Genomic DNA, 27,594 nt, shown 5'->3' with positions numbered 1-27,594 from the left:
TACAGAGGGAGTAAGGTGGTGTATTTACAAGTTGGTTTGTCCAGATATACTATAACTTAGTGTCTGTATTTAATATTGACAACCAAAAAATATATATAAATATCTTCTAACTATACACAGCAGGGCAGGAGTGCCCAGGTCTTCTTGAATAGTGAGTTCTCAGTTTCCCATGGCCCTCCTCCTCTCATGGTGATCCTCTGGCCCTCAGTGCAAAGGAGACTAGCACCTGGCAGCGCAGTCTGGCCCTTCCCCTCTCCTCCCTGCACTCCAGTGCTCCCAACTGGTCTCAGGCAAGGGAAGATTAATTTGAGTGGTTGGGTAGGAAGAGACGGGAATAGGCAAAACCTAACGGAGCCTGACCCCTAGGTTTGGGAGACCCAGGCCCACAGAAGGGGTGGCCATAGCCACCTCTTGGGGTAGAAGACTCATAGTTTGCAGTTTGATTAGTGTGTCCTTAGGTCATAGGTCCGGCCCTACAGATTAGCTTGGCAAAGAAGGCAAGTGTCTAGTCAGGGCTTGGTCCCCACCCTCAGGCACTGAGCCATTTAGGGTGAAGCCAGGGATGTGGGTGAAGGAGACTCTGGCTGATAAAAAAATAATAACAAAATCAGTAATAAAAAATTATAAAACCTGTTGCTTGTCTGAATAGATCTGAGCAACAGTCTTTTGTTAAAATCCTGGAGCCGTTAATGTCCTGAATATTCTTCTGGACATCACTGGTGGCTGAAGGAAGGAGCCCCAGGCCCGGGTCTGCTGAGATCTATCAGTTTGAGAGTCTCATCCAGCTGCCTGCGCTCTGAGAGATCCTTGGGCCACTGGGAGCAGACCGGGCTGGCGGTGTGGGGCACCTCACACTTGGGAATCAGCTCCCAGGGGGTGGAACAGCTCCTCAGGTGTCTTGTCACTTTGGCTTGCTCCTCCCTGTCGGAAGCCAGAAGCAATCTCATCGAAGGTCCGGCCTTTTGTCTCGGGAACTTTGAAGTAGGTGAAGATGAAGAACAGAACCAGGAGCACGGTGAAGATGATGAAGACATAGGGTCCGCACAGTTGCTGAAAGACACATAGAAACACTTGGTTGGAGACCTGACCCTACATCTTGCCCTTAGGATGGACGATCTCTTTACCTTTGGGTCCTTGATCTGAAAAAGGGAACACCCACCTACAACCCAGGACTCTGCTGCACCTGGCATGTGGTAGAAGCAGATTCTGATGGCAGAACAGAATAGTCAATTCAAAGCTAAGGGAAGAACCCTGGAGTGGAGGTCAGGGTTCTGAGCCCATAACCTGGCCTTCTGAGCCTGTTTCCTCCCCAGTGTGATTCCAGTAAGAACACCAGGGACAGCATTTTGCACAGCACTATGGGGTCCTGTGTGCAGGAGAGAAACGCTGAAGTGTGGGGACTCTGGGGTTCTTACCTCCACATACTGGAAGCACATGCCCACAATGAAATTCGAGGTCCAGTTGGAGAAGCCGGCAACAGCAATGGCAGCGGGGCGAGGGCCCTGGCTGAAGAGTTCAGCCACAATGAACCATGGGATGGGGCCTGGGCCCACTTCGAAAAAGGCCACAAAGCCAAAGATGGCCACGATGCTCAGGTAGGACATCCAGGGCAGTTGCTCCTGTTGAGGATGAGAGAGGGAAAGAAAGTTAGGCTGGGCTGCACTGGGTCCTCAGAGGAAACCAACTCCAGGGGCAGCCCAGGGCAGGCTAAGGAGGCCTCGGGCTGGCCCTGGATTTGCTGTGTGACTTAGGTACCGGGGCCAGGTCTCAGTGTTCTCATCTGAACAAAACAGGTGAAGCCCTGCATGGTGGTTGTGAGCTTGCAACTGCCTCCAGGAACGGTCACGTAGTTGCACGCAGGAGGTGCTAAGAAGAGGTCCCTGTGGTCCCCTGGCTCTGGCTGTGGAGCAGTCTGCTTATGGCTGGAAGATGTGGAAGAACATTCCTGGGGGTGGCTGTCAGAGGCTTGTAAGGTACCCAGCTCAGGACCAGCATTGGGCAGGCATGAAGTTTCACAGAGAGCCATTCTTGAGGAGACCACAGCAGAAAAGTTATATGGTTTTGTTCCAGATCCCAGATCCCCTGCTTATCACCTGGGGCATGCTGGGCCTCTCAGTCGTCAATGTACTCTCTAAGCCCTGGTGCAGCTGTAAAATGAGTGTCCTGGTGTTCTCCTTGCCCAAACACTGGATAAGCGAGTGGTGTGTGAAGTGCCTGGGATAAGGTTATCATAGAGGTTATAGTCACAGGCTTGGGGCCAGCAGACCTGAGGTCGATTCCTGGCTTTATCTGCTGCGTTATGAACCTCACCAGGAAAGGGGGTGGGGGGACGTTTGCTCACTGGAGAAGTGGAAATATTGACTGAACTACTCCTGCGCGTCCTGAGGACTGAGTGAGATAAGGCAGGTTTCCACGCCTCTGTGGTAAGGCGGGCATTGCTTTCTAGGGCTGTTTACAAGAAGAACTGGGGCTGCGGAGGAAGACTTTGCAGAGCAGCTCCAGGAGCAAGGGAACTTGCAGGGCTGGAGGTGTGTGGTGAGAAAGCACCCGGCAGGGAGGAGCTGGTTCAGGTAAGAGTGGAAAGAGACAGCCCAAGGAAGCCGAAGGTCTGGCCCAAGCCCGGGGCTGTGGGTGGGGCAGAACGAGGGGGAGGGCAGCCCCACCTGGGGTCTGGATGCTGTTGGCCAGCCTGGGGCTGAGATGAGCACCTTGGGATGCCCACATGAGCTCCCCCTTCCCCCTCCTCTCCCCCTCCCCCCTGCCGCCCCCCCCCCGCCCCCCCTCACCCCCAGAGCACGGCAACTCACCAGCAGCGCCAGCGCAATGGTCATGAGCACCGCACAGGCAGCCATGCCGGCCAGGCCTATGAGGTGCAGGGTCCGCCGGCCGGCTCGCTCCACCACAAACAGCTGTGGGCACAGAGTGCGTCAGTGCCTCCCCTCCTGGTGCCCCTCTGAACACACCCCTTCCTCCAGGAGGGTCCCCCCAAGTGCTGGGAAAGCCACAGGACCCTGCAGAGATGGAGTGGCAGATGGATCGCCTCTTCCCTGGGGCGGGGTTCGGGGAATACATAGGATCCCAGGGGGTGAGAGCTGCCTGCGAGAGTCAGACAGCTGAGCATTCCGGCTGTGGCCTTGGGCCAGCCGTTGCACTTCTCTGAACATCAGTGTCAACTGTTTGATCCCAGTAATGAACTTGACAAGTTGTCGAAGATGAAATGAGAGAGCACTTAGGGAGCACGTGATGCCTGCCTAGCTCGCAGTAAAGACTGCTGTCTGGTCACGAGGCCCCGAGGCCCTGAGACCACAGGCTGGACCCCAGCTGCTGGCTGGCTGTGGGCAACGACACGGAAGACTCACCGACACGACAGTGAAGGCTGTGTTGACGATGCCGGAGCCGATGGTGGCATACACGGGCTGCTGCACCCCCGCCTTCTCGAAGATGCTTGTGGAGTAATAGAAAACCTACGGGACACAGAGGCAGTCGGGGCTCAGCGGGGTGCTATGGCTCTTCCCCGGCCTCTGTCCCAGTGGGGGCAGGACACACGGTCAGTAAAGCATGAAGAGGACACTGCCCCAGGGCCCTTCTGAGTTTGGGCTCTAAAGGAGAGCTGCTCCTCTGGCAGGGGTCCGTCTGCTGTTTCAGGTGTGGGATCTGTCCACAGCACGCCTCCGGCTCCAGGGATTGGCGGGGGGCACAGGAGAGGGTGGGTACGGGGCACTCACAGCGTTGATGCCGGACAGCTGCTGGGACAGCTGCAGCACCACGGCAATGAGGATGGGCTGGCGGTAGGCGGCCGAGCGGAACAGCTCCAGGATGGTGACCTTCTTCTCTCGCATCATCTGCCGGCTCTCCTCCTTCATCTCCTGCAGGTCGCGGGTCACGTCCGCGGTCCCACGCAGCTTCTTCAGCACTGAGGGGGCCGGAGGGAAGGCGGGGGCGGCTCAGCGCGGGGAGGAGGACGGGGCCGGGGGCGGGGAGGGGCAGGGCCCGCCGTACCGCTCTTGGCCCGGTTCTCCTCGTTGCGGTTAATGAGCAGGAAGCGGGGGCTCTCGGGGCAGAAGGGCAGCAGGACGCACTGCAACAGGGCCGGGATGAAGATGACGCTCAGCAGCAGGGGCCACAGTTCCTGGTTGCCCATGATGGAGTCCAGGCCGAACACCTGGGGGAGGCAGGGCCGGAGCAGCTGCTGTGAGGCATCGGCTCAGGGCTCGCTCCTGCTCCGCTCACCCAGGGGCCTTTCCCTGCTTTAGAGAGAGGGCTCTAGTTCTGAGTCTAGCTGTGCCACTAATGTGAGGCTTAACTTCTCTGAGGGGATTCCCTCATAGCTCAGTTAGTAAAGAATCCGCCTGCAATGCAGTAGACCCTGGTTCGATTCCTGGGTCGGGAAGATCTGCTGGAGAAGGGATAGGCTACCCACTCCAGTATTCTTGGGCTTCCCTTGTGGCTCAGCTGGTAAAGAATCTGCCTGCAATGCAGGAGACCTGGGTTTGATCCCTGGGTTGGGAAGATCCCCAGGAGAAGGGAAAGGCTACCCACTCCAGTATTTTGGCCTGGAGAATTCCATGGACTGCATAGTCCATGGGGTCACAAGGAGTCGGACCCAACTGAGTGACTTTCACTTTCACTTAACATCTCTGAACCTTGGTTTCCTCATCTGTGACAAGGGAGAAGCAGGACCTGCTTAACAGCATTGGGGGTGGGGGTGGGGCCTGGTGGGATAAGATAGCAGGATGGCAAATGTGTCTGGCAGGGGGCAGGGGGACTGCTACTCTGCCACAAGATGATTTGGGGATGGAGAAGGGAGAGCCCTGAGAGAGAGGAGTGCGTACATATATACAGGTATCAGGGCCCGGAGGTGTGAGAGAGATGGCATGTTGAGAAACCAGTAGGCTGCCCGGTGCTTGGGTCCCCAGGGTGAGAAGAAAGGATGCAAGGCTGCCTGGGCGGGGATGAGAAGGGCCAAGGCAACTGGACTTGCTCTCCCACCAGGAATGGGGAAGCGGGGAGAGTGATGAACGTGGTGTGTTCTTGGGACCTGTGCCTCGGATGTGTCCACGAGGCTGTGCTCTGCAGGGCTGTGGAAGGCTGGGCAAGGAGTCGAATCTGTACACACACCCAGGGGACGGAGCCATGGGTGGGTGCTTACCTGGGCGATGAGGATGCCGACGACGATGCCTAGCTGGTGCAGGGTGCCCAGGGCCCCCCGAAGCTCCGTGGGGGACACCTCCCCCACGTACATGGGCACAAAGCCAGTGGTCAGGCCGCAGTACACACCGATGATGAAGCGACCCAGGATCAGCATCTCAAAGGACTTGCCCAGTTTTGAGAAGCCCATGAGCACAGCGGACACGAAGGCCAGCAGGTTCATCATCAGCATTGAATTCCGCCTGGAGGGGGCAGGTGAGGAGTGGAGGAGGTCACAGGTCAGGCAGGTCCCTGGAGACCCCTGGAAACCCCCAGGGGCTGGGTCGTAGATAATTCCCTAGGACAGGCAGGGAGGGCCCCCTCACCCCAACTCCAAGCTGGGACTCCATGGACAGGGCCAGAACCCCTTCTGCTCACCGGCCGAAACGGTTAACAAAAAGGCCCACGGAGAAGGAACCAATCATGCCTCCCACTGAGAAGATGGCCACGGACAGGGACCAGAGCGTGGTCAGTGTGGCGGGCGGGATGGGGTCCCCATAGCGCTGCATCCACGTCTGGTTGTAGAACTCTTCAATCACCTGCAGGAGAAGCAGCAGCCTGGTGGGTGAGGCCAGGACCCAGGCGTCCTCTTCTCTCACACGCCTCCTCAAAGAGGACCATTTTACCCCAGGATGCTGGAAGGGGCCCAGGGCCCCAGCACCAGGCCCAGTCCCTGGTCCCTCCCCTTCTGTGGGCTTCGGTCCCCCCACCCCCACCTCCTCATGAGAAACAAGGGGCTGGACTCTGCCTGCCAGGGAGAGTGGTGCCAGCTCTCACACCTCCCCCAGGTGCAGGTTCCAGGCCCTGTGGTTTCCGGTGCTCAACAGGACTTTCTGGGGACGATGGCAGGTGACCAGCACTGGGAGTTCAGGCCGTGCAGAGGGGCTCAGAGACAGCGCTTCTGCCTGCATGCCCCCTTTTCCTTCAAGGTGCCTAAGGCCACTGGCCACTCTGGCTCTCTCCCCAATCCCCCTTCCTGGGGAGGAAATACAGCTGAACAGAGGCCCTGGGAGGAAGGGAAGAGCAGGCTCACTTTGCACTCAGGGCCTGGTGTGAGCACCTTGCACCCAAATGCTCGTGACACCCAGCTGCTGCTTTCTACCCACCAGGCCCAGCCCCTCCCGGCTGGCCTGGGAGATCCCCCCGAAGGACCCACGGCCTCGTCCTCTCCCAGCTCAGCAGCTGGGAGGTTCGGCGAAAAGCTACAAACAAGGAAGCAGTTCCAGGAACTGGAGACACCTGTCCTAGAGCAGGCCCGCCCGCTGGCCTTGCCGCCACCAAGGGGAGGGCCTGGCCGCTCAGGCCCAGGATATGGCAGGCGGGCAGCACCGGTTCCGCCTGCGCTCACTCACTCTACTCTCAGCTGACGCAGATACGTGCCCAGTGCCTCAAGACGGGCCAGACCCGCCCAGCCACGTGTGGAGCTGGGCACATGCCCAGTGTACCCAGAAACAACTTCCTGTGTACCCATGCCATCACACACACACACACACACACACACACACACACACACACACACTCGTGCTCACATGATCTGAGTATTCCTGGCTTCAGCAAGTCACTAAACTGCATGCCCCTGCGGCCCTCACCACCTGCAGCTCAAACTCAACTCCACACCAGCCCATGCCAGGCGCACCCCTTCCCACCTCAAGTTCGGGTACACTGGGCAGTATGCAGTCTCTCACACAGTACGATTCCCGTCGACACTGCTCTTTGACTGTCCCTAACATTCCCAAGCCCCACAGTCCCAGGAATGCCCACTCAGTGATCTATTTTTCTGTCCAGGGAAGCTGGACTCAGCCAAGTTCAGACTCAGCTCTACCCCTCATCTCCAGGGCAAGTATCTGTATCTCGAATGATGACATTAGCAATACCCACTTCATGGTGCTGTGGGGAATGAATGAAACACACTTGCAGTGCTCTCACCGTGCTTGGGACCACCATGGAGCCGAGGAGCCCGCCACGTTTCGGTTCTGACTCAAGGGCAGCGCAGGCCACTGACAGGCTGACGGAGCCTGCCCATGGGTCAGACTCACTGCTCCTGGTGGTGGCTCTGCCTTTGGCCTATGCGCTGTTGCCCCACCTTCCGCGGTTACTCCCCCGAGGGCCTGCCCTGCCTCACCACGCGGAAACCTTCTGAAATCCAGCTCAGAGGGCTGCAGGAGTCCGTCCTCCCTGAGGGCGGGGACCCCGGTGGATTCTCCCCAGGGCCTGTCCCAGGGCTCACGCAGGATGAAGGAAGCCATGAAAGGGCTCAGGCTCTCCTGCTAGAAGCCCTTACTTCCACCAGGGGCACAGAAAACAGATTTCATAAACACACACAAAGTGCTTGTGTTCTTCAAGGGACAAAGCCAACCCCAGAGGAGGACTGCTGGGCACAGCAACGCTCCATTTATCAGGCTCTGCAGAGAGCAAGCTGTCCTGGATAAGGGAACTGCCCAGATAAGTGACCCTCACCCCTTGGGGGGGCCCATTGTCTGGGTGGAAATCTTTCTCCCTCCTATCCCTCACCCTCTGCTGCCCTGAGCAACTGGACGTACAAGCAGGGCTCGAGGGCACTCCTGACCTGAGGCTCTGCAGGGCCAAGGTGAGATGTTTGCTCCAGGGGGCATTTAATTTTTGCACTCTGTAGTTTACCCCCAACCTCTGTGGTTCAGATGCTTGTCTCACAGAGCTCTCCACACATCTGTCTTAAAATCTGCCAAGCCAGTTAATGAAGCTCATTTGAATTGTGTGTAAAGAGTGAATATGTATAGTATTTGAGTACTGAGTGCTTACTACCTAAATGGGTTTAAGGGCATGAGGCTGAGGTCTTTAACCTTCTCCTTGGGGTTTGGCTGGAGATGTTGAGGACCCATGTGTAAGTGAGGTGTCGCCAGAGTCTCCCCAGTTACATCTCCCGAACGTGGTGACAAGTCAGAGGGACCAAGCCCTGTCCCGGCTCGCTCTTCCTTGGCTCTTGAGCCCCTTGCTGCTTTGACCACTGTATGGGGTTGAGGGAGGCTGAGCAGCCAGCCCCCTCCACCCTGGGCCCAGGTTCATCCTCTTCACCCCCAGCAGCGCCTCTTGGCCGAGTGGAGGCTGCCTGGCAGGTTCTTGCCTCTGGACCCGGTGCTTGAGATTTGTGGGAAGAAGCCAAGTGAGGATTCCCTTTCCCGCAAGTGGTGTGTAGGCTCTCGTCCTCCCCTGCTGGGGGTCCATGCCCTGTGTCGGGGGTGAGGCTGACCCTTGGCTCAGGAAAGGCAGAGGAACCCTCAAGAACAGAAGAACCCTACACAGGGAGAAGTTCTAGGGTCACCTCTCCCACCCAGCCACTGCCCTCAGCATCATCCAGCAATGGCTGGGTGGCCCTCAGGGAAGAAGAGCCTCCTTAGCGTTAATCACCCAGTTCTATCTGACTCTTTGCAACCCCATGGACGGTAGCCTACCAGGCTCCTCTGTCCATGGAATTCTCCAGGCAAGAATACTGGAGAGGGTTGCCATTTCCTTCTCCAGGGGAATCTTTCCCAACCCAGGGATTGAACCTGGGTCTCCTGCATTGCAGACAGATTCTTTGCTGTCTGAGAGCCTCCTTACTGCTTCCTTAACTGGATCCCACAGACCCACTCTCCACATTGAGGCTCCTGGCAGCCTCCTCAGCCCTGGCCCACGTGTACATCTTCGGAATGCTCCAGCCTCACATTCTGGTTATGAGCCAGGGAGATACCCTTGGTCCTGCCACTGCCCCACATCCAGTCATTCAGCAGGTCCCGTCCCTCAAATTCACCTCCTAACCTGTCCTCCTCTCTACCCACGCAGCACCTGTCCTAGGTCTCACCTGGATTCCGCTCCTGACTCCTCCTACCCACTGAAGCCAGATTCCGATTCCCACCATTACTCCCAGACTTGGCAGTCAAGCCCTGGACATCAAGTGGACCAGGCTCAGCCCTCCTTGTCTCTGCTCCCCGTCCCAGCTTGTTCCCAGTCCTTTCCCGCTTTGTGCTGAGAAGAAAGGGTGGGTCCTGGTCGGCCCTGGCACCAGACTCTCTGTCCAGGCATCCCCTCATTGGAGCCAGAGGGCAGGGGCTCACTCAGCAATACTGTTGAGGCCAGCGTGGAGAAGCAGGATGCCCTGGGCAGCTGCCATCCCTTTCCAGTAACAAGCTTTTCCTCATTCCAGCCCTTCTCCTAGGGGTGAGGGTGGGAAGAGGTTGGTATCACGTCTGACACGCCCTCCCTTCCATGCCTGAGTAACTGTGGGTGAAGGACCACACGTGTGCCCGTCTAGAGTGGAAGCTCTGACTTCTGTGTCAGGGCAGAGTCTGTAGTGAGGCTCTGGGCGTGAGGCAGAACCCACAGTCTGGCACTTGGAGTAAGCTGTTCTGCATGTCACTGTTGTCTCAAAGAGAGAAGACCTCCTTGAGAGGAGCATTAGGGACAGAGTTTTCCATTTTTAAATTGCTGAAAAACAAAGCATTATCCTGAGGGACGTACAGTACGAGAAAGAACTTGAATAACTAGGCGCTTGCCTTGGGGAGTAAAAGCTCTATCTTCAGACCTTGCTGGCAGCCCCAGGCTGAGGGACCCAGCAGGTCCGCAGAGCCCCAGGGCACAGACTTCATCTGGGGGTGGGGTGGGAGGAGGGTGAGGAGAGCTTCAGATAAGATTACCCATTTTCAGGTAGCGAGTCCCCTGTCAGCAGGGAGCATACAAGTCAAAATTTGGATCAGGGATTGGCATAAACAACTCATATAAAAGGCTAGATAGAAAATATTAGGGTCTGCTGACCACATATGGCCTCTCCTCTGTAGCTTATTTTTCTTCCTTTTCTCCTCAAACTTCTAAACATGGGAAAAATCATTCTTAGCTCACAGGCCCTCCAAAAACAGGCTGCTGGCTGGATTTGTCCCCCTTGCCAACCCGTGTTCTAGAATTCCAGACTACTGCCAAGAGAAGGCGTATATGTTCTGGAACTTCTGGCTGGTCTCAGCTTTTCCCTGGAGAGGCCTGGTCTTCTAGATCATCCGGAGAGGGAAATCAGTGCTCTCTCACCCCTTTCTTCTCTCTTTTAGACATACTGTCAGGATGAGGGGGTTAAACAGCCACTCAGTCTTTGAGCTCCAGTTAGAAGAAAGGGCTGGCTTGTCCAGTTCAGTCCCGATTTCCCATGCCTTCCCTACCTCTCCCCCACATCTGGGGCTGCCCCCACCCCTCAGCCCAGAGGGGATGCCTCCACAGCCAGCTCAGCCACGCCCCAGGGTCAGCTGGGAGTTCAGAGACAGATGCTCTATACGGAGCTGGACAGAGAGCTTCTGGGTCCCCCAGGGCCTCTCCCTGGGGCCTGGGGAAGAGGCCCAGGCAGCCAGATGGAGCTAGAAGCTGGGCTCCACCCCCAGAGCAGATGAGAGGACCACCCAGGTTGCTTTGCTGGAAGAGTCCTGACCTGGCTTCTCTCCAAGCCTTCGCTCTGACCTCCTCACTGGTCCTTGGCCTCTAGGGTCTCCCCTGCAAAAAGATCTTCATCTCCCCTGCTCACAGCTCACACCCTCAGGACGAAGTGTCTCTTCCCACCACATGTGGCCATGCCCCCACATGGCAGTGCCATCTGAGCACCCCACACCTCCGCACCTTCACCTCGCCTCTACTTTGCCTTCTGCCTGGTAAGCTGTTGGGCACTTTCCCTCCTCTGGAGAGCCTTCATAATCACCTCCTCATTACTGCAGTGGTTCCCAAACAGGGGCAACTTGGTCCCCCTCCGCCCTGGGAGGGGGTGATGTTCAGAGACATTTTGGGTTGTCACCCTGGTGGGGATAGAGGCCAGGGATGCTGCTAAACATCCTACAGTGCATGGGACAGCCCCTGTAATGCCAAAGAACTATCTGGCCCCAAATGTCTACGGTATTGAGAAAAACCCAGCTCCCAGGGCCAGGTGCCCTCTCCCTCCCCCTTGTCTGCTTCCACCAGTCTGTCTGCATTTCCATGGCTACCCTGGACGGCTAACTAGGACAGGTGCCCTGTGCGCTCCCTCTGCACTAAGTTTCAACATGGGCAAAGGCCTGATTCATCTGGCTCCCAGCACAGGGCTAGAGGTTGAAAGCACTGCCACTGATTGAAAAACAAGCCATGAATCTGAGCGACTTAAGAGATGACGGAGCTGTGACAGGGTGTCATGGTGTAAGAGGCTGTGCAGCTGTGTGTGGGAAACTGAGACGTCTGTGCGTGACTACGCTTGACTCGGCCTGAGGTCGGAGCAGGAAGGGGCAGCTGGATAGCAGTTGTTGGCATGTAAGAGTGTTTCGGCGTCTGTGAGTGCAACTGCCTTTTCTTCTATGGGTGGTCAAGAACGCAGGCTGGAGCCAGGCTTCCTGGATTTAAATCCCAGCTCTATCGCTAGCTGTGTCCTTGGTTAAATTGCTTAACATCTCTGTTTCCCAGTTTCTTATAGAACAGGGATTACTGTGCCTACCTAATGGAGTTATTATAAGTAACAATTAAATTACTATTTCTAATGCATTTGGAACAACACTTGGCACATGGTAAGTGAGGTGTAAGCTGTGAGAGTCTGTATAAGTGGAGATGAGCGGAGGGGAGAGGGGCCCAGAGCTCTTTGGATCCGGGAGGAGATGCTGCCTGGGGCCTGGGCTGGGAAGCCCGTCTTGCCTCCAAGTGCTTTCACTCACCAAGCTGGGCTGTCCTGGGCAGACCTCGCCTGCTCTCTAGACCAAGTTCCTCCTTTGGCAAACAAGGAACGTTGAGCCAACGGCCTGCCAGGCCCCTTCCAGCCCGAACGGTCTGGTTTCTGAGGGTGCCTCAGGCTGCCTGACACTGTCCCCGGGCCAGGAACTCGAGGCTCCTCAACGGCCCTTAGTCACCCCTGTTGGCAGCTCAAGCCATGTGGGGAGGCGAGAGGCGGTTCTCTCCACCCAGCGCGGTGGTCAGGATGCCCTTGCTTGTTTGTTTGCTCTCTGTGTGGCTGCGCTCCCCTCTGCCCCGGCAGAGACAGGAGGCCTGGCGTCCATCTGTAGCTCAGCCTCTCACTCCCTGGGTGCCTTCAACCCAGCCTCCAGGCCTCCTTTATGAGCAAGAAGATAACCTTGGCCCCACCCACCATGTGGGGCTTCTGTGGGGAGATAATTTATGAGGAGGTGCTTTGTAAACATTTAAGATAATGTTATGATTAATTAACCACTTCCAGGAGGAAGCCCTCTGGGGCCTGTTTTATGGGGGAGACGGAGCTCCTGGTAATTGACAGCAGCCCTGGCACTTTCACCTCTGCTGGGGCAAGGTCTCCTCTGGTGAGCAGGCCACCCCGGCCAGCGCAGCAGTTTCCTAAGAGAAGCGCTTCTACAACGAGTGGCCGGCCTCGTGGCGTGGGCCGTCAGCGGGACACCTCACGCCACCGCATCTCTGCACAGGCCTGCGATTCCGCCCATCTGTCCCCTGGGGCTGGTTTGCCCTCCAAGGTCTAGGTCTCTCTCCTGGGTCCCCAGAGGTTGGCTGCCCAAGTGACCTTTGGACAGGTGCCCGCAAATGCTCCTCTGAACGTTTACAACTGGGCCTCTGTGCTGCCCATTAGGCTTCCAGATTCCCCGCCCATCTGCCAGTGAAATTCTCACCTTTCACCAGTAGCTGATTAGATGGGCGGCCCCGAGAACTGGAGGTCGTCACTCTGGGTTTGTCCACGCCTGCACCCTCGGAAGTTTGTCCCCACAGCCTCTGCTCCGCCACCACCTGCCTCCTTAAGGACTCCCCAACCCCTGCCCCAGCTTCTCCCTCTCCTCCGCCGATTCCTGACAACCCCTTTAAAAATGAAGTTTTTGTATTAAAAAAGAAAAAATTCCTAGCCCCACAACCCTCTGGCGACCGGTCCCTTCCTCCTTCTCCACCAGTCCCTGGGAAGGGCCATCTCTGCTCTTCCCACCTCCCTTCTCCCTCTTCAGCCCATTGCAGGGGGCTTCTACCCACAGGACTCCGCTCTATCAGCCTTGGCAATGCACGGTCACCATCGGGTCTTCTAAATTCAGCCATACTGGGCTGCTGTGCCCGGGTCAGCCTCTGGAGTCCGACAGCATTCCTTCAGTTGTCCACATCCGAGTGCCTGTTCTTACCGATGGGTACTGCTCTAGGGACCGTGGACCCTCGTCCTCAGGCGCTTCCATTCTTTCTCTGGCTCAGGAGGGTCTTGTCTCCCAGCTTAGAGGGGCCCGCTCTCTTCCTCCTCCTTCCCAGGACCTTCTATCAGTGGGGGTGCTATCCAGGGTTTGACCTTCACTTCTCTTTTCTACTAACAGTCTCTCCAGAAGACCCTTGTCTACCACTAGTTGGATACCAGTGACCCAGCTGTTGGCTTTCTTCCCCTGGCTACCCTCCGAAGAAGCAGACCCCCGTGTCCAAGTGTTTGAATGCTGTGTCACCAAACCTCAGTTCCTGCGTGTCCCACAGCCCCTACCTTCTCTTTCTCCAGCCCCAACGTCAGTCAAAACTCGAAGCCAGTTTTAAACCCCACTGTCTCATCCTCAGGCTGAACCGATGACCAGCTCCTACTCAGTGTTTGTTTTTCTAACCTTCTTACAACAGCTGCCTTCTCACTGTTCCCTCGTCTCCAGCCTCACATTCTCAGACCCAGCCCACTGCACCAGACGCCTCAATCATTTCCCTAAAATGCAAATCTGACCCGCTCTGTCCTCTTCAATGGGACCCTATTGTTCCTACCCTTAAGGCCATCCTCCCAGCTCGGCCTCTGCGCTGGTGCCCACATGCCCATTCTCACTGTGCCCTGCCCTGCCGGGGGCTGGAGATTCTGCATATGAAACAGCCGACCACAAGGGCCCTCTGTGGTCTGCTTCTGGCTCACCTCGTCAGCCTCCCATCCTTCTGCCTCCTCTCATTCTACCCTAGTGACACACAGACTTTCTCTCCTCTGGGCACCTTCTTCCCACCTTTGTGGGCCCCTGCTTACTACAACCCTGTTCTGTTTCTGGAAAACTCCTCTATCCTGCTCCCAGAGCCCTAGTTCTGTCACTCCGTGTAACTCCCTGTGTGATCACAGTCAAGTGATCACTCCTGACATAGTGTGACCACTTAACCCAGTACTGCTCATCTCTGACTGTACACGAGAAACAGCTGGGGAGCTTTAAAAATTTGATGCCCAGACAGCATCCCAGACCAATGAGATCAGACGGTGAGTGTCAGGGGACTCCAGTGTGCAGTCAAGTGAAGAACTCAACCTCCCTCTTAAGACAGTACACACTTTGTATCTGTAAGGATTCCCAAAGGGAGCTGACTCTGGGGTACAAACCTCGGCAGATCTGCTCAGAGCACTTAGCAAAAGCAGGCTTGGGACTGTTCCAAGCATGGGCCCGAGGTCGCCCATGGAAAAGCCCCATCACTTCCACTGCAGCTGAGCGTGACTCAGCAGGCCCGGAGTTCCTGGTGACCTGCTCCCCAGCTTTGGGCGTGGCCCCCACTGCCACCCTCCGGCTCTTTGGAGGAGGCCCCACTCTGACTGCTGGTTGCCACCCCACTCCCCCAGACAGGCCCGGATCCTCGGGAGCCAGCCACACTCACTTTCTGGCCTCACCCGTCTGGACCGTGAATGTGTTCAGAGGACTTGTCCACTCTCACTTTGTCCTGCCTGGGGAAGGTATGGACTTTTAAGCTGACAAGGTGGTTGGTCAGGAAGAAGGCCCGAGATTGTGTAAACAAGAGAGTTTGGCTTCTGACTCCACATCCCCTAGCTATGTGACCTTGAGCCCGCTGGTCATTTCATCTGCCCTGAGCCGAGATGTTCAGGGCTATAAAGTGGAAACCACAGCCCAATGTTATGAATGCACACAGCAGGCCTGGTATAGAGGAGGGACTTGTCACAGTCTCCTCTCCTGCCCCCTTCCTTTCCCCTTCTCCCTAAAGCAGTGGGCTGGCTAGGCTGGCGATGCTCACTGGGGTCCCTCCCTGTCCAGACACTCAGGAGAACAAGTGAGAACAGATCTGGGGTGTGTTGTGGGGAGAAGGGAGTAAACAGATATGTACCCCACCCTGGTTCCTAGGACAAGAAGCCATTTTTGCTTTGCCTGGCCCTAGGGCCTGCAAGGAGACAGGCAGTTTCAGCCTAGAGTGGGCTCCCTTACAAGGGAGTGTAATGGGTGAGAGTGGATGGGTGAGAGCATGGGTTCAGGGACCATCTGGCGTGGAGGCCACTGAGGCAGACTGATGTTGCCTCCTGGCTCCATCTCTTACTAGCTGGTGATGCCGGGCAGGCTCTGGCCATTCCCCACACCTGCAGGGTAGGAGTGGGCATGGCTACCCACCTGCCTGCCTTACAGTGCGGTGTGAGCAGCAGGTGAGAGAAGGCAGCCTCTGTAACCCAAGGGCCGTGTGAATGCAGCACTACGCGGAGCATGGCTGTGCCGGGTGGGAGGTTGGTCGATGTGATCTGTAATGATCCCGCAACTCTGTGGGCCTTAAGATTCCAAGGCCAGAGCTATGAGTGTCTAACCCGATCAGGGTCAGAGTATTCGCTGGTGATGTCTCCAACATCCGAGAGGCGGGGTGAGCGTGTATGTGGGTGGGGTGTGGTGAGGGTGGACAGCAGAGTCCGCTGGTGTTGAGAAGCCAAGGATGGGACGGCACTCACCTTCTGGGGGGCGTTGATGACGCCAGTGTTGTAGCCAAACTGCAGGGAGCCGAGCACTGCCCCTCCCACGGCCAGCATGAGGCGGCCCGTCAGCTTCTATAGAGGAAAAAAAAACCCCACAGTTACAGGCATGTCGGGGCCCAGGTTACTAGAGGGCAGGGCTTGGCTGGCAGGTTCCCATTCAGTTATCTTGCCTGCCTCCTGGCACCACACCAGCTCTTCTCCCAAGAAACTTGGCCACTTCCTGACCTCAGGTGCCCAAACCAGCCCTGCCAACTTCTAGACACGGGGCTGGCCAGACTCATTCCTGGGGAGAGGGGAATTAGGGTCTTCTCCCTCTCTGTAGCCAGGGCCTGGCATTCACCTCATTGCCCTGGTGAATCCTGGGGTTGAGGTGGACGCAGATTCTGATTAAGAGGCCCAGGAACCAATGCAAGGGGTGCCGAATGACGTGGAAGAGCAGCATAGATGGGTGGGGGAAGTACCCTGGATCTGGAGATGAGGATGCAGGCTTTTACTTCCAGCCCCCCGACCTCCTTGCGCTGTGAATTCCACCAGGTAGATCCCTGTCCCTGCTCCTCCGGGGCCCTGTTTGCTGCAAACCCTTGCCTCCAGTCACAGGGCGGACACCAAGGTGGAGACCAGTTCCAACTCACTCGGGGTTGCAGAGAACCAGGCTGAAGCTCAAGACAACCATCCCGAGACCACGAGCTTCCCGGGTTGTTTGGGGCTGGGGCAGAGAAAGGGCGGGGGTTTGTGTCTCCTGGAAGCCAAGGACAGGAAGGCAGCAGGCAGGGAGGAGGCCAGCCGGCAGAGGGCCTGGGTGAGTGAGGTGCCTTGCTAGAGAAAGGGAGAGAACTCTTTTTTTCCCCTGTAAAATGAAGAAGCCAGTTAAGGCAGGCTCTTAACTGACTCAGAGAATGGAGCCTGGGGGTGGGACGCCAAAGAAACAACAGGTATTCACCAGGTGCATCACACACCAAACTTGGCACTGGAGGGGAGGGGTGGAGGCGCGGATCTGGAGCCACACCTGCCCGTGGTGGGGAGAGCCTCAGCTTGGCCACGGCCTTGCTATGGGCCCCGGCCTCCCCTCCTCCCTCCCCCCAGAACCCAGAAGCAGCCCTGACTTCAAGATCCTCACAGGTATTGCTGGGTTTAGGTGTTAATTGGACACGTTCCTAGTATGGTCTTTTCATTCTCTAGAAGCCGTACGACCAACGATTGCAAAAGCCAAGGTTCTCACATCAGAGGCTGAGAAAGAGGAAGGAGGTTTCAGCCGGTCGGAGCTCAGAGCCCATTTCTTGTTGGGGCGGCAGGGGAGAAGCTGGGTCCTTCCTCCCCATGGCCCCTTTCTGGCCAAACTCTGGCCACTCATCCTAGATGGTGGGGCTTTCCTCCCGGCAGGCTGCACTCCTTTTCAATCAGGCCCCTCACGGCCCACCCTGCCAGCATACCCTAGCACTCCCAGAGCCTCCTTGCAACTGCCTGGGGAGTCTTCAGACCTCAGACTGTCGGTTCCAGGTGGGTGGTGAGTGCCCGACAGACCTCCTCTGGGAAGAGGCCTGGCCTAGCCCAACTCCCAGGGCGACCACTGGGACCAAGTAAGAGGAAGATATCCCAAGGACAGGCGGGCTTGACAGTGGCTGTTGAGCCCCACACACGGGAGCTTTCTGCCTCTGAGTCATAGGCGTCAGCTTGGGGCTGGCCTTGGGGTTGGCCATCATCTGATACTAATGGTATTCAAGATATGTATTTTCCTGGTACACACAAGAATAAACAGAAAACTAGCAACGCAAACCTATGATTTGAAGAAATGTGGCATGGCTATATAATAGGGTGCCTAAAATAGAAAGCTCTTTAGGTAGAGATTTGGCATAATCCTCCTGTTATAATTAAGTAAGAACCAAGGCTTCAGAACGTTGTGTGTTGTATGCTACCTTTTGTGTGGAGGAAAAAAAGGCTGGGGTTGGGGAGAATATACATACCTATTTACTTAAAAGAATGTACAAGAAAGGTAGCAGTGTACCTTGGGGATCTGGGTGGCAGAGGCAGGGTAGATGGAAAAAATTTCATTTTCCATCCTTTTGTACATTTTGTCATTTTGTATCACATGAATGTATCACCTATTCAAAAATATTTTTTACAAGTCTTGTGGTTTCATATTATTTAGAACACAGCAATTTAAACAAACATAAGTGAAAAATGATACAGATGATATGCGGATCTGCTAAAAATCGCGCCCTTGCCTGAATGACACCGCAGGAGGGGCTTTGTGGGGGATCAGTACTATTACTACAGGCTCTGTCTCAGTCTGGCTCTGTTGTACCAGGGGTCTCTGGGCCTCTGAAGTCAGTCTTGGGGCCCCTGCTGAGCAGCTGTGCCTCTGGGAGTGGGGGCTGCCACCTGTCAAGGTCAAACTCTGCTTTAGAAAACCTGCCCACCCAACCACGGGGTTATATGCACTCCACCCAGGCAGGCTGTTGCATCACGACCTACTAAAAGGCTTAATGATTCATGCTCCCAGCCCTTTCCTGACATCAAGGAAAAGCATTAGGTCCATTGGGAAGGGGGAAACTGGTGTGATCTGAGCTTCATCCAGGGCACTACGGGAGCCCTGCAGGGACAAACTTCTAATTTCACCTAGGATGATCAATCAAAGGTGGGTGCCTGGGAGGTGACACTGGAGTTGGGCCATGAAGGACATGCAGGGAGTCTGCCAAGGGGAGAAGCGGTGGCAAGACTGCATTCCAGGTAGATAGACCAGTATGTGCAGGGGGAGGCTGGGGGGCCCAGCACAGTTGGATTCATGCTCAGTGTGGCTGGATGCTTGATGCAGGGGAGGAGCATGGCCCTGCTCCTGGGTAGGCACACAGCGCCCATCTCTGCCCCTGTTGCTCCCACCACACCCAGCGTGATCACTACTGGACTAGGAACCAGGACACCCAGGCCGAAAGGCAGAGTGCCGTTTCCCTTCACCTTGAAATTGGTCTTTGTGGTGGCTTTGACTCTGGCTCTCAGTTTCCTCACATGGGAAATGGGGTAAGAGTGTCTTCCCTTAAGGCTTGCTGTCGAGTTCTGGGTCAATGCCCATCATGGAGCCGGCAGAGTTCACTTGACAGGTGTCTGCTGAATCAGGGAGGGATGGGACGCCATCTGCCTCCACCAGCCCTGTGGCTGGAACTGAAAGGCAGCAATGCAGTCCATTCATTCAGCGTGTATTTATTTATGTGCCAAGCTGATGGACTAGTTGATGAGAAGGGTTCCAAGTTCCACAGCTCATGGCTTTCTCATGGAAGCCTTTTATACAGGTGGAGGAGCAATGGAGAGCCCAGAATCTGAGAGCCCTGGCCACCTATGACCACCTCTGGGGATGGGGCTACCTTCTAGAACACCCTTTGCCATTCCAGACCTTTGCCCTTGCTGTGTCCTCTATAGTCTCACCTTCTGCTCCAAGCAGTTGGGGAATACCCAACTGCTGTTCCCCCACCACACTGGGAACTGAATGGGACCTAGAGTGCCCAGAGTAGGATGCAGCGCTGAATGTTTGTACAAAGCTAACCGGTCACTTTTGAAATTAGTGTTTTGGGCAAAATTGGCTCTGTGAGTATCTATTCCCCCCAGCCCAGCATTCATCCTAACAGATTCCAACTTGGTCATGTAACAAACCCCTGATGAGGACTGGAACATCAGCTCTGAGGGCTGAAAAAAGCCTAATAGTAACTCTCCAGCCTCCACCCCACCCGACAGGGAGGTAAAGGCCTCTGAGTTCAAACCCTGATTCTCTGAGGGGTGCCCCAGGCAAATGCCTGGGCTCAGGGCCCTGCACAGAGGCGGCTCTCACGCCCCCATCCCTCGCCACCCCCACCCCAATTCTGGGGGTCCTGAGGCCCACTGAGAGCTCTCCCTCTCCCAGGAAGCCACCCATGAGGTACCTGCCAGCTTTGGGACCTCTCCTCCCACACATGGAGATGCTGGGGGGCCTGGCCAGGTCACATAACTTGCCAAACATCATGCGTAGCCTTTTGACACTCCAGCCCTGGGCTCTCCTCGTCAGTACTGGCAGAGGGAGGGCATATGGCCACGCCATTGAGGTAGGTCACTCCCTGTGGGAGGAGGGTCTGGGGGGAGGGTCCCTGAGCCGGGATGAGCCACAGGTGGCTCGATCCATTCCTGCTTCCACAGCTCCCACATGGCCCTGGGGTACATTGGAACAAGGAACAAGGACTGCATGGCCCCCAGTTCTAAGAAGGATGGGGCAGGGGCTTATTGGATCGATGACAGCTCCTTTTTAATTTATTTTGTGTACATTTCTTTTCTAAGATTTCATTTGAACAAAATTCTGGTCAGTACAAAAAGAAGCCCAAGAAACTGCAGAATTGCTGTAATGCTCTCCCATGATAGATGGGGAGCCTAAGGCCAGAAGGTAGGGGCCAGGATACTCAGCAAACAGAACAGTCCTGGGACTTGAGTTCTTTGGATTCCTGGACAGACATTTTACTCTTTGAACTCTTCCAGCCTTCCAGGTCTTTTCAAGAAGTGTGATAACCCTGGGAAGCATCACCTTCAGGTGACCCGAGGCATTTATTTACTCCTCTCCAAGCCCTTTTCTTCAAACCTTCCAGGGACGTCAGGACTTCTGCATAGCTGAGCCACCCCTGCACCCCGCGGTGGCCCTAGAGGCAAGGAGGTGCACATCAATCTTTAAAGCAGAGAGTAGAGGAGGGAGCTGCCACTTTTATCAGTGCTGGCAGCACCAGCCAGGCCCCGGGCAGCATGCCAGGGCTGCTTCCACATCCTGATTTAACAACCACCACCAGGCTTTGGGGGAGAGATTGCTCTCGCTTCGGAGGAGAGCCTGGAGGCTCAGAGAGGGAAAAGCGGATGGCCAGAAGGCCTTTGGCTGCTGCGAAGCCTCATTTCGAGGGGTTTCTGCTGCCAAATCCTTCCTGCTCATGTCTTCCCTCTGCTTCCGGGTACTGGTGCCCGAAAGGAAACAAGGTTTCTACCTGGTACTTCCTTCCTATGTAGGTCACATTTCATCCCAGCAACTTGCTGTGCCTTGCCCTGTCTGAGCCAGGACAGCCCAGACCCACACTCAGAAACCTCTTGGCCACTTGGGTTGATTTTGCTCTAAGCCCAGGTTAGTCAACTATGGCCCGTGGTCATGGTCAAATCCAGCCTGCCAGCTAAGAATGGGTTTTACATTTTTAAGTGGCTGGGGGTGGGGGGCGGGGAGAGAAGAACAAAGCTTTGTGATACATGAAAATTATATTAAATTCAAATTTCAGGGGAGTTCTCTGGTGGTCCAGTGCTTAGGACTCAGCACTTTCACTGCTGTGCACCTGGGGTTCAATCCCTGGCTGGAGAACAAGATTCTGCAAGCCACACGGCACAACCAAAAAAAAAAAAAATTTCAGTTACCCTTAATAACATTTGATTGTAACACAGCCACACTTGTTTGTGAAGACTGTATTGTTATGGTTCTCACTGTGCTACAACAGCAGACCATGTGGCCCACAGAGCTGACAGTATTTGCTTACTATTTGGCCCATTACAGAAAAAATTTGCCAGTCTCTACTTTAAGTCCCAGGTGCTCTGAATGGCGGTGTGCAAACCCAACATATGATAGCTGCACAGGATTTTTCAAAGCCTTCCAGGCAAAACCAAATCACCTTTCAAAAAGATGTTAATTGCAAACAAACAACTGACTCCTTGAGCCAGCACCTGGGCATGTGGAGAAGCCAACACCCCAGAGAAGGATCTGTTCAGTGGGGAGGTGCGCCCCTATTTGACTGTGAAAAGATTAACTTGATAAGACTATGGGAATATGCAACCCCAACCCTCTCAGCTGACAAGGTTAAGTCCCAGCTCCTCTACTTGTATGACCTTGGAAAAGTTCCTTCCCCTAAGATCTCCTGTTCTCCATAAAAGAGGCTTCCTAAGAATAAGAAGTTATATTACTAAGGAAAGGCAGTACTTGAGTGCAGGTCCCCAACACCGTTCTGGTCAATGGAGATTCAGCAACAAACTAAACTGAATCCCTGCTTCATGGAACTTGATATTTTAGATGGGGCAGCAGTGTGGCGAGTGGGAAGGCAGAACCTTGATATACCTAAAATACATCAGGTGGTGAGTGGCATGAAGAAAGACAGTGATGGGGACAATCCCTTAATTCTTAATCGGGCAGGACATCTTGTAATGGAATATTATGCACCTGTTGGAAAGAATAAAACACACCTATATGTACTTGATATGAAAAGAGGGCCAGGGAAAAAAGAAAAGTAGCAAGCAATGTATAGAATGTACACTGTGTGTAAGGAAGGAGGAGATAATCACTTTATATCACGGCAAGTGCTTAGATGTGCAGAGACAAACACCATAGGTATTGGTGGGTGAGCAGGAGGGAATGCACAGGGCTACACAGAACTATGCAGAAAGTGTGATCCAATTACTCTAAACTCCATTTATAGGCACATATATACACATGCACAAAAAGAGGTCTGTGAGGGGTAAATGTCCAATGATTACAACTGGGAGAAGATGTTCACTCTTACTTTGCATGCTTCTCGATATTTGGCTCCATTACTTCTGCAACTTAAAAAAAACCCTTGCAACCTGACCTAGAGAGGTAGGTATTATTTCTGTTGTTTAGTCGCCAAGTTGTGTCCAATTCTTTGAGACCCCACGAACTGTAGCCCACCAGGCTCCTCTGTCCATGGGATTTCCCAGGCAAGAATACGGCAGTGGGTTGCCATATCCTTCTCCTGGGGATCTTCCTGACCCAGGGATTGAACCCGTGAGTCCTGTATTGGTGGGCAGATTCTTTACCACTGAGCCAGTTACAGTTGGGGAAAAAAGCTCCAGCAAGAGGCATGGCTGGCCTGGGGTGAAATGGTGGAGCTGTTTCCAGTGGAGCCCTTTCCTCCTCACTCCCCAGTGAGCTTTGGGCTAGGTGATTTGGGCAGATGTCCTGTCCAGCAGAGGCCTCAGTAGCCAAAGGTTCTCTAAGCTGGGGTCTGGCAAGAGCTCTCTCCCCTTCCAGGGTGCCAAGGCCCTTGGGAAGCAAAAGCCAGCAAAGTGTTGGTGCTGAAGTCTTAGAAAGGGTCAACTGTCCTCAGTCTACCAGAGTTCAAGGTATGGGAGCCCTGCTCAGTTACTGCAGGACCCCAGTGTTTATGCATTACCTACTGCCGCCCTGGCCTGGAGGTCGGACAGTAGAGCCTTAGGCTCCACTCCACTCCTCCCACGGATAAGGTGGGTAACAGTTGGAGGTTTGTTGTGGTGGCCAGGCCTAGACATAGGCTCTCTGAGCCCAGAAGTCCAACCAGGAGGCTTCTCAGCCTCCACAATCCTGGGGACGCTGAGTGACTCTGTTACCTCTCTGCCCAGGAGTGAGGTGGGGGAAGGGTGAGGCTGCAGGTCCCAAGCCAATGCTGCACAGTTCTCCTTTGTCCTAGGCCTCCCCAGCTCTGCCAGCTAGGGTGGGGTGGGTTGGGGGAAAACTGCACGACTGTATCCCTGGAGCTGGAGCAGAGCTCTAGGCCCTGACATCCTGTCAGTGCCTGATCAGGAGGGACTGGGTAAAGCTGAGCTCCTTGGAGTCACAAGCTGATTATGGGGGGATTTGGGGTTGACCCAGCTCCAGGCCAGTTAGGGTTGGTCCCGAAACGGCTCAGCATGGGACAAGGATCATTATAGAGATGTTTACAATGTCTGCACACCCAAACTGAACGTGCAAAGGGTCCTTCCATTTAAAACAGCCACCACCCTGGTTTAGGGCACAGGACCGGTCTCACCACAAGCACCATGGGGAGTGAACCTCCATTTTATGGAGAAGAAAACCAAGGCTGAGGAGAGTCACATCCCCAAGGCATAGTGTTGTGAGGATGTCTTGTTTCCTTTCACAGAAGGCTTTCAGGTCAAATTATATCTAACCCAACTACTAGACTGCACCCAGAAAGAGCCTGGAAAGTCCTGGAGTCTGAGAATTCCTGCTCATTTGGGGTGAACGGAGGGTGACACAGAAAAGTGGTGTGGAAGAGGAAGTATTTAAAAAAAAAATAGCGAAAAACATTTCAAATTTTTGGACAGCTGTATCTCGGTTAAGCTTTTTTCCTTCTCTGGCCTCCGTTTTCATCTGTCAAACGGAGGGTTGGGCCATGCACTGGAAGGTCCCTGCTGGGGACTTTCCTTTATCATCTTCTTGGGCCATCCCAGAAAGGCTGGCAGTGTGTTTTGTGCTGGGAGGCTAGTTTATGACCTTGGAAAAGTCATTTTCCATTGAACCGTGATGTCATCATGTCTTGGTATCACCCTCACAGGGAAGGCAGGGCAGCCCCATCAGTGGACCCATCTGGGGGCTTGGCACTCTCACCCATGTTCTGCTCTGCAAACCAGCTTCCTGACAAATCCCAAGTGGAGAACTGGCCAGTTGGATCTTTAAGGATTTGCCTAAACAAGTGATACAGCCCTGGTATGCTGGGGCTCCCCAAAGGCTCCCATTGCCAGACTGCCAGACTTCTGTATAGAGGCTGCAACCTAGGTAACCCCAGGTCACCTAGGGTCCAGGTAAGTGCAATGCATCATGGGAGTCCAGAGAAGCAAGGGATATTTATGGAGCATCCATGGGGACAGACAGACACATTTATTTCCAAGTTCCTGCAGACACTCTAATGATGAAAATGACATCATTCTGCAGACACGGTAACTGAGCTAAAGCTGGAATTCAAAACCACAAATGCAGGACTTCAAAAGCCTATGCTCTTTGTACTGCTGAAGGGTTGAGGAACCCCGCAGATTTCTCATTTCTCCTTTGTATGGAGGATGGAGTTGGCAGAGGTCCTGGGGTGTGATTAGGGTGCCAGGAAGGACTAGTTGAGGAGTCTTCACAAAGGGCTGGGCAAGACATCTCGGGGCAGGACTCACCCTTGTCTGCTGCCCAAGTAGGGAGTGTGAGCAAACTCCCCCGGCTGGAACAAGAGGGTCTTCAACTTGTCTCCTCCCTACTTTTCACTCAGGTAAACATCACAATGAGCCACAGAGAAGCACCACAAAGTGCAGGGAAGTCAGATGAGTCAGTTCCCAGTTCTAAGGAGATGAGGAGGAACATAGCAAAGCAAACTTCAGAATCAGACACCCCTGGTTTTAAGACCTTGGGCAAGTGATATAACCTCTCCAGGCCTCAGTTTAACCTCCTGCACAAAAGGATGGGGCGCGCTGATTGAGTCAACAGGTCCAAAGGGAAGGGCTTTTTTCTAGAATGTATACAGGATGGTCTGTAGAAGGTTTAGCGAAAAAAAAAAAAAAGAAAAAATTTTTTTACTATAACTGCTATCTGTATTTGCCTTTTGAAATTTCTACTTTATGTACTCATATAATCAATTATTATAACAGTGTACGTATATGAATTTATGTGTGCATGCTCAGTCACGTCTGACTCTTTGTGACCCCATGGTCTATAGCCCGGCAAGATCCTCTATCCATGGGATTTCCCAGGCAAGAATAAATGCAGACAAACCACTGGAAAGGAGACACTCCAAATTTATTTACTGATGGAGCAGGTAATCAAGATTTTGAAGGGTACTGCATAAAAAACACCCACCTGCTACAGCATTTAGAACTGGCTGGCACATGGACAGCCCTGGAAGTTAGTTAAACTCTCTCCCCTCCATTCAAAATTCAAGAAAGGCTCATGGTGAAAAGGGACAGTGTAGACTGAAAGCCCTTTCTGATTAGCTGGGGTTCAAATCCAGTTCAGCCACTTACTAGATGTTTGACTTCAGGAAAGTTACTTCTCTTCTCTGAGCTCCCTCCCTGAACCATATGGAGGGTCAGTGATACTGAAAAGCATTTGAGCCCAGAGCCTAGTAAACTATTAAGCAGCTGTTGAATTTCAACAAATAAACACCCAGGTCCTGCATCATATGCTGAACAGACATTTCTTTCCCTTGAAGGAGTGAGAAAGTTATCCTTCTCTTACAGACAGTGAAACTGAAGCCCAGAGAGGTTAAGTGACCTGCTAGAGCCCTGAGCTAACATAGCAAGCTTACCATTAGCTAAAAGAACTTCTCATTTCATTTGTATTTTGTTATACCGCAGCATAACGGCTCACCTATGACTGTCGGGAAACGTGTTCTGGGCTCAGGGTCTCCCTTCAGGCCAGGGCGGGCTGGTGAAGCAAGTTGTCTGGATTCCTCAGGCACAAAGGCGCCTTTTCCCGCTGAGGGTACAGCTTGGCCACACTGTCACGCACCTCTCTGCCCAGTCAAAACCTTGCTCAGTTCCACCGGACACCTCCAGCGCCCATAGGAAGGATAGTGCGCAATTCAGTGCTAACCCATACCACGTGAAAAAACGTACACCCTCGTGCCTTCCCTGCCCGAAAAAAAGGGACTTGAAATATTCTATAGAAGGGGGAAGGAGGGAGGAAAGAAATAAGGCCCTACACAAAAGGTGGGGCCCAGTAAATACTTGTTGGAAAGGAGTCATTCTGGGAAAGTCACAAAGATCCCCTCTAGGGCAAGTCCTACGGGGGAAAAAAAAAGAGATCGTATCGAGGCAGTTTGCTCCCGCGGGAAGCAAACTATTCACAGTCCCGTGTCCCGCAGCTCCCTGGCACGAGCTCCTTCCACTCAAGCCCGGGCCCCCTTCCCGAACCCCTGTCCCCCCCGGGATCGCGGCGGCGGCCCCCGGTGTACACTCTCCGCGCGGCCCTCATCAGCCCCTCCTGAACAGGGAAACGTGCCACCTCGGAGCACATCGCCCCACTTGGCTAAAGCTCTGGGGCCTGCCCTACGCGGCAAGAAGAGCCTCGTATGCGGGCTTTTCGCCTCAGCCCTGCAGCTAGACATCCTGAGGTTGAAGCCCGGGCCTTAACAGACTGCCCTCTGCCTCGGAGCCCCAGAGGGATGGCGCGGGGACCGCGCGGGGCGGCGGAAAACGCCCAACACCAGGCCGCGCGCCCAGTGTGGCGCCCGGGAAATGAGAGCAGCGGTTCCCAGCCTGCCGAGCGGGGGCGGGTCCCTCCTCCTCCGCGCTCAAGGGCCGGGGCCCGGCCGGGGGCTCGGCCCGCTCAGCCAATGGGTGCCGCGCTCGGACCCCTCCCCCGCCCCGGGAGGAGCCGGCGCGGGGCCGCCGCCGGGGAGGATCGTGAGCGACGTGCCGCGCCCGGGCCCTGGGTCCCCGGGCCCCGCCGGGCCGCGTGGACCTCGCGGTTCCCCGGAAGGAAGCCAATTACTCAGCGGGGGCGCCACCTACGCACGCGGCGCCCTCGCGCCCGCCAGATCCCGAGCCCATCCCTGTCACTGTCCCCCGGCCCGGCCGGCGGAGCGATCAGCGGGGGTCCGCGCCTTTGTTCCCGGCAGGGAGGGCCCGCAGGCGCGCGGACTCACCTTGCTGGTGGGCTCCATGGCCGCGCTGCGCCGGAGGCTTTCGCGGCACCGGGTGCGCGGGCGGGCTGCGCTGTGTGGAACCCGCTTCGGCTTTGGTCTCGAGACCCCGTCTGCGACTCGCTTGGCCTCCCTCTGCCTAGCGAGCTAGTTGCTGAGACCCGCGGCCCACTGTCTGAATTCTCGCTTTGGTTACCTTTCAGCACTCCGACTGTCGCCTTTATAGGACCCCAGCCATTGGCTAGCGAAGCTAGGGGGGGCGGGGCGGAGGGGTGGGCAGAGCCCGGGGGCGGGGACTGAGGCATGTCCGGGGCGGGGTTCCCCGAGGAGGGGGCCAGGTCCAGGCGAGTGAGGGGGTGGGGAGGGAGGGCGCCCGCTGGGTACCTTGTTCTGGCTGCGGATCTCCAC

The 27,594-nt window shown here is 55.1% G+C and overlaps 1 protein-coding gene across 2 annotated transcripts; it reads right to left on the bottom strand.

The window, feature by feature from the left end:
* On the bottom strand, positions 1-27,370 carry SLC2A1 (solute carrier family 2 member 1). Of its 2 annotated transcripts, none has more exons than XM_068966528.1 (10): positions 27,190-27,370; positions 15,800-15,895; positions 5,566-5,726; positions 5,150-5,390; positions 4,000-4,162; positions 3,726-3,913; positions 3,360-3,464; positions 2,808-2,909; positions 1,416-1,619; positions 1-1,050 (listed from the first exon to the last, which is right to left on the bottom strand). In XM_068966528.1, the coding sequence occupies exons 1-10, from the start codon at positions 27,205-27,207 to the stop codon at positions 850-852; spliced, it is 1,479 nt and encodes a 492-aa protein (XP_068822629.1). In that variant the 5' UTR covers positions 27,208-27,370; the 3' UTR covers positions 1-849. The 2 variants fall into 2 exon arrangements, with proteins under 2 accessions (XP_068822629.1, XP_068822630.1); XM_068966529.1 differs by lacking the exon at positions 27,190-27,370 and adding an exon at positions 25,237-25,251 and having other exon boundaries at positions 15,800-15,892.
* Between the last annotated feature and the right edge of the window lie 224 nt (positions 27,371-27,594).

This window comes from Capricornis sumatraensis, chromosome 2, assembly GCF_032405125.1.
Source record: "Capricornis sumatraensis isolate serow.1 chromosome 2, serow.2, whole genome shotgun sequence".
NCBI classification, from domain to species: domain Eukaryota; kingdom Metazoa; phylum Chordata; class Mammalia; order Artiodactyla; family Bovidae; genus Capricornis; species Capricornis sumatraensis.
Note: the sequence above shows the minus strand (reverse complement) of the source record. Positions and strands in the feature narration are given on the sequence as shown.

Excerpts from the sequence above, each read along its gene's own strand:
- SLC2A1 (XM_068966528.1), bottom strand. Across the intron at positions 3,914-3,999 it reads GGAGAACCGGGCCAAGAGCG|TGCTGAAGAAGCTGCGTGGG; the intron begins GTACGGCGGGCC and ends CGGCCCCCTCAG. Across the intron at positions 1,051-1,415 it reads TGTGCTTCCAGTATGTGGAG|CAACTGTGCGGACCCTATGT; the intron begins GTAAGAACCCCA and ends TGTGTCTTTCAG.